Source organism: Falco cherrug, chromosome 6, assembly GCF_023634085.1.
Source record: "Falco cherrug isolate bFalChe1 chromosome 6, bFalChe1.pri, whole genome shotgun sequence".
Lineage (NCBI taxonomy): Eukaryota > Metazoa > Chordata > Aves > Falconiformes > Falconidae > Falco > Falco cherrug.
Genome location: NC_073702.1, coordinates 63334508 through 63344176, shown reverse-complemented (window position 1 = coordinate 63344176; position 9669 = coordinate 63334508). Strand labels below are relative to the sequence as shown.

At 39.2% G+C, this 9669-nt stretch overlaps 1 protein-coding gene across 2 annotated transcripts in view; it reads right to left on the bottom strand.

The window, feature by feature from the left end:
• Nucleotides 1-781: 781 nt before the first annotated feature.
• The window catches only part of HS3ST5 (heparan sulfate-glucosamine 3-sulfotransferase 5), a 195644-nt gene continuing 186756 nt past the window's right edge, over nt 782-9669 (bottom strand). For both annotated transcript variants that reach the window (XM_055715004.1, XM_055715003.1), the window contains 2 exons: nt 7707-7845; nt 782-2532 (listed from right to left, as the gene is read on the bottom strand). In XM_055715004.1, coding sequence (XP_055570979.1) covers nt 1602-2532; nt 7707-7813 — 1038 coding nt within the window. In that variant the 5' untranslated portion in view covers nt 7814-7845 and the 3' untranslated portion in view covers nt 782-1601. The remainder of the gene's footprint in view (nt 2533-7706; nt 7846-9669) is intronic.

The following is a 9669-nucleotide window of genomic DNA, read 5'->3' as shown; positions in this document are numbered from 1 at the left end:
AAACTTATTTTATTAGAATCTGAACTACCAGCTACTCTGATACTGTAGCTCAGAATATTCAGATGTTCTGGATACTTCCAAAATCTGTGTCCCCATCAATCTTTAGATGTTGGTTTTAAAGTGGTTGGTTTGGGGTGTTTTTTCTCTTTTTTTTTTCTTATTTTAAAGGAAATTTTTCAATTGCTTTTATACTTTTGCTTATGAGTCTTTAAGAGCCATACAATGTATAAAGCATGAAAATACTCATTTCCTGAGCTAATTTCTTGTCCCTTACTGAATGGGAACATGACCTATCTGTACCAGTAATAACACTGTGGTTGGTTGGTTGGAGCAAGTGCATATATTACTAGATAAAAGCAGAGGTATCACAATTGTTTTCTTTGACTTGTGGAACATCACCAGCTTTTGGTGTTGAAATCTCTATAACTCTTCTTCTAATCTTGTCTGTCTGTCATCTTGGTTTTAATGGTGGCTCTGCTTTTTTGATGCACCTGGTTATAGTACACTTTTGCAGTCATTCTTTAGCCTCACGGGCTACTGCAACTGTATTAATTATAGCAAACTGCTGCAACAGAACAGCAATAATGTTCTCTGAGGTGTGCATTACACCAGATTCCCAGATGGATGAGTTTTTTAATAAACTCAGCTTCACTGCACGTATCAGTTTTCTCAACCATCTAGAAACCAAGTTTACGTGTGCAGCGCTCTCTCATACCCATGCACATGATCTGTCTGGGCTAAGGGACCACGCTGATGTACATCAAGCAAAGGTGAAAAGCCATTGCACATATAGGTAATTTTAATCCATTCCATTTTTAAATACCACAATAAATTTAATTTTCACAATAAATTAAATAGCCATATTCAGTTTACAAAATAGAATTACTTAGTGTGAAACCAGTATTTACAAACATTGTACACTATGTACACAATGTTTAGCTTTGTTGACACACAAGCATAGAATTAAAAATTATTTGACCTTTTTTTGACACATGATTGACATGCTACAAGTGACACTATGGTCCATACAATAAAACAATAGTGCAAACTCACCACAGGAACTCTGAAACAATGTTGTTTGTATGAGATAAGATATTAATTTCAAATAATAAGAAAATAGTACTATCCACTCTCATTGTAAAAATTCAGCACTGTGTGTAAAGTGTCAGTATTCCTTTAGCAATATACATACCAAATATAGCCTGAAGATTATGTTTGCTCACAGCTTCACAGACTTTTGACATGAATTTTAATGGCATGACTAACATTCTTATTAGATCAATAAGTATGTCACATAAACACTTCACTAAGTGAGAGGAATACTGACCCTTTTGACGGTGTCTGACTTTATTTCCCTAAATACCTCCTTTCCCTTTATTATTATATCTTAAAAGATACAACTATGCTGACAGTAAATTTATGTTAGTTACTATTCTGTAGAAAAAATTGATCCCACCATATATTTGGTCACACACTGCATATGTACACGTATGCATGAAAAAAAGTTACTTTGATAGCCGTGTCTATGAAAAGTGCATATTTTAGCAGAGACATTTATTGCATGCCTCAGGTGCAACAGAAAGTGTGGTATGAAATTTAGTCTAGGGCCAGTTAAATGTCCTCCCAGTGATCTGATAAAATTTTTGATTAAAAGGATGAAAGAACTTGCGCAATTTGGTAATGACAGAGGTGTCCACCTCTGGATGGATGCGTCCCTTGCTACCCGCCAGGCACTTGTTAAAGACAATGTTAAATCGCAAGCAGTAAAACCCTCTGGTGGCATTGAAGTATAAATTGTACTGACTTATCCTTGGAGGAAGATTTAGGAACTTCTCAACCAGCTGGAGTTCTGGCAGTGGTTCTGTGATGAGCCGGTCGCCGTCCACTATATGAAACTGCTCGATTGGGAAGTATTTTAACCATCTCTCCAGATGTTTTGTGTAGATGCTGGTTCTCACCGCCTTATACTTAGTGTTCACTTCGCAGGTATTAGGATCAATAGCCAGCTTCTCAAATTTGTAGTAAGTTTTGTTCTTTCTTTCCTTACCTTCCAGCACCTGAGTGTAATCAGAAATAGCTCTTGTGGTAGGTTCCCTGACAATGATCAATAATTTGATAGATGAGTTCATTTTGTAAATCCTTTCAGGTACTTCCTCAGTAATAAAATATGCAGGGCTTTTCTCAATTGTTATTTGATGAGGGTAAGAAAAAGGCATTTTTTTCCGGTACCACTCGATCCCCTTGGCATAGTTCTCATCATTGTCAAAGAAGTGAATCTCTTGAGAAGCTTTGACCACTGCGGGATGAAGGTTCAGCATCTCCAGCAGTGCTCGGGTGCCTCCTTTCCGCACCCCAATGATAATGGCCTTGGGGAGCTGCTGAACCAGATTGTGCAGTCGTATTTGTTCCTTGGTGGCATTGCCCTTTCGGAATTCATGGAGAAGCCCTCGCTTGAACTGCAGAGCTCGCAGTGGGATTTCGTCCTGGCTGCGGGGTCCAAATCGACCGTCAATGGGGCAGAGGGGCTGCAGTCTGCAAGCAAAATAAGAGATATTTGTAAAAAGAGGGGATCTCTTAAGGTAAGTTTTCCACGTAAGGCAATCACGCTCTTGGAAACCTTTTGCAATGTAATGTGATGTGTCCATCTTTCAATTTTTATTTTATTCTGCTCACGGTTAAATTGTTTGCAAATGGTTTGATTATTCTGGTATTTCGCTGTGATTTAGCTGAGTAACTCCTGACTCCACCCTTCTGGTCTTTGCAGGCATAGGCACTACGATCACTGTTCTCAGGGCTCTTGAACCTTGCCTCACCTCCCACATTCCTCATTATTTTGTGATTGCTTTGGCAGTTTTTAAAGCATTCTGAGATTAATTTTATTTGGTCATTTGATCTGATAATCCAGTTCATTTAAGTCATCTCTTTCAAATGCTTTTTCTATTCTAGCCTGAATTCTTTCCTGTGCTTCCCATTGTGTTGACTTTATTAGCTGCTGATCCAGAATTGGCTTTTTTAGTGAAAAGGAGCAAAAGGGATAAAAACCAGCTTTCTAGGCATAACCTTTCAGGGTTTTCCCTCTTCTTAAAAAGATGCGCAGTGTTTTCCCTGCAAATCAGAATCGGAAAGATCAAGGTTCTGAACCTTGAACCAGACATGATAAGCAAGGCACAGAAAGAATGGCAAGAAAAGTTTTTAAAAATACATTTATTACATCTTTACATCAATGATTTTCTTATCATCATTTATTATCCTCCAGTGAACTTCATTTTGTGCCTTACGGTTTCTTCTTTTGCGCCTGCATTTTTGTGCTTCTCTTTTATGTTCACCTGCAATTATTATTTCACCTGTTTTCCACTTTACTAATGCTCCCTTCTTGTAATTCATGTCACTGTATGCGAGAAATGATGCAGTAAGAAAAAAGTTAAAATTTTGCTACTACAGAACCTTGAATAAGCCCTCACCTCCACTCCCAAATCAGCACTTTGGTCATTATACAGGCCAATATTGCACTGAAGACTAAATTGGTGTGTAGACAGAGCTTCCACAGTCCTACAGAAAAATATTATTAATAATTTTGCAGATCCATGCTCTCCAAAATTAAGGATATGTAAGAACAAAGGTTGCCTAGGCAATTTTAATATGAGCTCACTGTGCATGTATATTATGATACGGTTCTTAAATTACATGGCCACATGCTATTATTTTTTGCAGGACCCCTGCCTCAGCTAGCATACCAGATGGGCGATGCTCATTAATAGCTGTTTAGGTATTCAGGATTTATTCTGGTTTCTCAGCATGTGGCCCCTCACTCACTCACTGTATATTATTCAAACCCTGCTTTCGGGACAGAATTACTTATTTCTTTATGGCTTTTCCATCCATCACTGCTTGTTGGGATCTCTAATTTGACACTGACGTTAGGACAATGGATGGTTTGGACAAAGTAAGTTTGATCCCCCTGGCTGACCTGCTAGCTGTTTCCTTGATTATCCAGATGCTGAGAGATAGATATAGCCTGTCCAGACAGAGCCGAAGAAATAACCCAGATGACATTGCTGAGTTCACATAAACTCTGGCTAAGTCCTGCAAGACTAATTAGAAGTTGTGATGAGCAGTGAGTTCCTGTTGTTATTTCTTTTCTCAAGTTTCTAGTCTCTTCTTTTCCTTTACTATCTGCCACCTACTGAATAAGAGCCTGACTTGGTGACGAAGGCTGAATCATTGAAACGCTGATGCAAACCTGCCAATTGAAAAACCCAAAACCAAACCCAAAACGAAGTAGAAAGCAATGTCTTGACTTAACAGTGGTACAATTTGATCAGACTGTGGTGTGGCTGGCAAGACAGTCTTTCTGCAGCAGCGAGGTGGCAGTTAAAAGCATAAGAAACAGAAGCTGCAATTGCTAGCTCTGTTCTTCTCTTCCCTCTCCTTCTGTGTATTTGTTATTTGTTTTCAAGCAAAGAGGATTCCACAACAGCAGTTCCAGACCCATCTCAACTAATTTTATCTCTTTTTTTCTCAAAAAGACAGTTATCACTGCCTTCAGTGTAACACAACAGCTTGTCAAACAGGGTGGTTTCCTTTAAAAGTAAATAAATACTCAAGATATCCTCTAGCCTACGGGAAAAGATTGGATGTTGTTAAAAGTCCTTCCTCTACCCTTTACCTTTCAGGTTTTTTACTCTCCCCTTTCATCTCCTCTATCTAAACAATAAAAATTAGCCTTTAAAAAGATCTGGGCAGTGGTGGTACTAAGCAGGCAGTCAGATCTTGGTAGTTGAATCCCCAAATGTAACTATTTGCTGTTACATTGCAACATGTTAATATTTGTTATTATCTGAGTAATATTTTCCATTAAAATAAAAGCCTTTAAAAAAAAATTACATGACCTTTATTATATCACTGAGTTGCTCTCCCAAAACAGGCAATTTCTCAAACTGCTACAGTAAAACTCCACAAACATTCTTCTTGAGAAAACCCACCATAAAACAACTCATCTGAGAGAACTGTATTTTTCACAAATTTCAAAACAGCTAAAATAAAGCCGGACAGACTTAATGACAAGTAGCAGTGCTGTCTCTCCTGATCCAGAATACTTGCTATTTTTCTTCCAATGGAGGCGTCAGAGTGGCAAAAGATTGTAAACCTGGTTCCAGCCGGAGCAATTTGGCGCATGGAAATCCGGTATGGAGGTTCCCCATACTGACTGTGAGGGAGTCGGGCAACTCAAAGACTGAACCAGATCTTCTCAAAATTGCCAGGCACAGAATCTATTTGAGCTTTCACTTACTAAACAGCTCCGTGAACTCAGGATCTGCAGGACGGTGGCTGCCTCTTGAGGGAAGTGCTCAGCTTATCAAACTTGATGACTCGATGAATTTGATAAACTAGTGGCAGTTTCCCTTTGGGCCTAAGAAAATTCAAAACATTCCTGTTGAAGAGCCCAATCTGAGGCTGTTAAATGTGGGCCACTGATGTATGTGATATAAGAATTATTTACTTTTAAAAAAAAAAACAGAGGGGAAAAAATGTAAATATCTACCGTAAAAAACAAGGAAGAATTTGAAACACAGAGGATGTTAGTGAAATCCTTACAAACACTTAACAAATCTTGGCCTTGGGGTAAGGAACAGACACCATAAACACGTCAAGCTGGGGCACAACAAGATAAACTCCAGGAGAACTAAGTGGTTAATGAGACTAAACAGGAAATTACTGAAACTAGGTGTGAACTACCCTGATTAGCATACTACAAGGTCTACCCTCGAGCAAATAGAGCCCCCTCCCCACAGAACATGTGCGGTGGAAAAAAGGAACACTGTACCTTTAAATGGAGATGAGGCTTGTAAGAACCTATGAAAATTAAGTGTGACTAAATGTAATTGTAAACAGTTTTTCAAAGTGTATAAAAAGTTTTGCTATGTGTGAAGAGGCAGGTTGGCTTTGTGGATTACCAGCCAGCACCTGTCTCTGTGCAGACATGCAATAAGCAAATATCTTGACTCTGTGTGTGGATCAGCTCTTGCACACTGTGTGAAGAATCCAGATTTGGGATAATACCAGCTCTCTTGTTCAAATTAGATCAGCATAAATTATTGGAGCCATTCAGCATCCTTTTACTGACAGACTCAACGAGTTTGGATTTTGCCCTAGTGCTGAGGCAGAAGAACATTTCCAGTTAATTCATCTGTGTCTCATCCTTTCTAGTTTCTCTTTCTCTCTCTCTCTTTCATACCAAGTCCAAATACAAAAGGACTGATTTTTAGCAGTGTGGTATTTTTCGCACTGGATAATGCAAAAGAATGAAACAGAATTTTACTGTCATTGGCAACATTATATATGAAACCAGTGGAATTCAGTGCCGCAGGAGGTCAGCAAGTCAAATACTGTGGCAAGATAATTTTATAGCCATCAGTAAATTCTGTAGATGTGCAAGCATAGATAATAGCATAAGGTTAATTAGATTTCATGCCTCTGAACATAAAATATACTTTTGAAAGAGCCGGTAAGGATTTCTGCCTCCATTTACAGAATGACATTATTCTCAGTGAAGTTTTCACCTCTGAAGCATCAGAGGTGCTTTGACCACCAAGGGAAAGAAGATATAAATTCTGGGGCTTAATTTGCAATGCATTTGGTCTTAGCTGAGTACACGGTCTCCCTCTTCTTCTGCAATGGATTTAAGCAGCTGAAGAAGGCACTCAGTGATCTCGGATGGAGCTCAACATTACCTAGCAATGGACACTAGGGAGCTCTGGTTTTGATTCACTTTCCACACACTCCATGTTCACACAGCATTGTGTCTCAATTTTGAACTCAATTAATACTTTTCTTTATTTAAAAGAAGGACACTAGAGCATTAGCACTGGCAAGCTTTCTACCAGCTTCTGGAAATCTTGAAGTCTTGTTTCATTCATTCTTTTGAAAGAGCTTTTTTATATCCTGTCTTTGTGTAGCACCTAACAGACCAAACCCGGGTCATTTTTAGGGTGACAGAAACAGTGACGTTGGTGCAGGTAGCGCTACTGCTGCCCTGTCAATAACCAGCCAAAACTCAGCTTGGTCGAAAGTGCCAAATAGTTTTTGATTTTCTCTGCTGGATTTTCTACTGCTCTCCAGGAAATCACTTGCAGAGAAAACCCACTTATTTAGCACATTCAGCTCCAGAAAATACTGGATAATTAACATAGTTAAAATTCTGAAACCCTGAAGCAATCTTTCAAGTGAAATAGTATTCAAAACTTGACGAGCTACTCTGTAGGCTCATACTTAATTTTAACTACCACTGTAGCACATTAATTGCTTGCTCATAAATTTAGAAAAGACGATATATAAATACATCATAACTGTTTTGCTGAAACTAGAGGTCAACACACAGATGCACACAAACAAAAATGAGTTACTGTAATGACATTTTTACTGGATGCTGTTTTATTTCTTCTCTGAAAACAAGTGTCAGTGTGCTTAGAATACAAATGGACAGACAGAAATTCTTCAACAGTGATGACCTGTGACTCTATTTTCCTATTTTCTTCTCCAAAGAGGCGGAAAGAACAGTGAAAACTACTACTAGAATAGACAGTCTTTCTGTCTTTCTATACGAGTAGACACTACAACAGGAAAGAAGGAAAAAAAAGGAAAATAAATCATCCTTGAAGCAAAAACTTGAACAATCCTAGTCCATTTATTATTAAAAAAGAACTTACCTATCCAAGCTCCCAACTCTGGCAACTAGATATAGGAGACTTCCAATAGCAAGGCTGCCTAGCACAAAGAGCTTCTGTCTCAGCAACGCCTGCTGTTTGAATAGCATGGCCCTCCATCAATCTTCAGGACTTCTTCAGTCTGCAGAGACAACAACACATAAAATACTCATTGGAAAGCAATATGCAAGATAATGTTTAGTCAGTTGTTGCAAGTGATTAAGCCACACTTGCAAAATCTTTTTAAACTGCAAAATAATGAGTTAAAACTGTTTTGTTTGCTACTGTTTTTCTGTCCTACATGGTAACACCGGGCAATATATCTGGGATAGGATGACAATTCTAGAAGTGATAGTTCAGCTACACCCACCATTACTAGGGCTGTCTGGTAGCCCCACTGTGGGTCTTGACTGTGTAGAGGCTTGTACTGTAATAGGATCTCTTCTTAGGTAAATATGTTTAGAATTTAAGCCCTTCAGAATCAGCCTGGTTTAGATTTCAACAGAGATTTAAATGCTCTGCTGTCAAATGAGGCAGAAGGCATCAGGAGTTAGGCTTGCAGGTTCTGTGCATACAGTGTATGGGGGCACATTTGCTCTGTCTCTACTATTATTAGAGTGTAAGCTGGAGGGGTCTGTGCCAGCAAGCTCACGATGACAGACCTAAGAAGCATGTAGCTGGGGTGGGCACAACAATGATTTTTGACACCAGTGCATCCTACCAGCTCTCCCTGTGCTGAGTGTCAGCTTGGGCTGTTCTGCAGAGAACCTCTTAAGCGCCTCATCTGCCTGACACCAGCCTTGGCTGTTCACCTCAGAAGCGGCTGGGACACAAACTGGCATCCTTGAACTGCCTATAATCCCCAGATTTCAGCAACACCAAAGCATAGACTTAATGGTTTTGGGTTTTTTTCTGATGTGCTCCAGAGATGACCTAAAGCCCACAAATAAACTTTGCTTCAAATACTTTAGATATGAGGCAGGCAGGAGTCAAAAGATAATGACTTTGTGCCAGGAAGATTCAACTAGAATCACCAGGAGTCCCTAGGTAAGGTAGAAGGAAGAGCTGAGTAAACCTGTTTGTCTTTAGCTTGACTCTTCCCTAAGCCTGAGGTTTGTGCTCAGGACTGCAGACCTGTTTAGGAGACTCAGCTGCATGCCTAATACCTTCTTACAAGGTATACTGAGGAGAACGATCAACTCTTCTTTTCAAGAGCACAGCCCAAGATAATGTGGTTCTTCACTCTGTACCAGTCCTTGGCTTTCTTATAAATATAAAAGACAATTAAATTCAAATCCTCTCACTGGCTTAGGGAATGTAAAGCCATATCATCTACCTACTGAACGAACGCTTTAATCACCAAATTGATCCTCCTGATACAAAAAAAAATATAAACTTGAATCACTTGAACTGCTCTTCCATAGTCTAACTTACTCAGCCAGTGAATGTTTAATGTATTATGGAGTAGTTTCCACAGAAATGGCTTTTTATCTGGATTTTGACCAGACTTACTTTGAACCCATTTCTATGTCGTTTCCTATGTTTTACTACTAGCAAAGCTCCTTTTGCAGCTCACTTTCCTCTTTTCCAGCCTCAGGATTTACATCAAGCAAGACTGGGATAGAGTATTGTAAGCATATAGCTATATAGAGAAGCAGAGTAGGTAGTGAGAGTACAGTGTTTGACTGGCCACTGTTAAACAGAGCCTACAAATGTTTCTTTGTTCTGCCCATACTTTTAAATTTTTTTACCAAGAAAGCTCTCATGAGACTCCAGGATACAGTTTGGGAGCTACTACAACCCAGGGACAATTCCCAATAAGCAGTATGGATGCAGCCTGCTTGCCTTAGTGCTGGCTTGACTTTAATGGTATGGAAGCAGGTCACTCTGTACTGGTTGTCTTCAAGGGTGGCATAGTAATTCCCAAGCACATTTATTTTACTGCTATAGAGACAGCCTTTGTAAG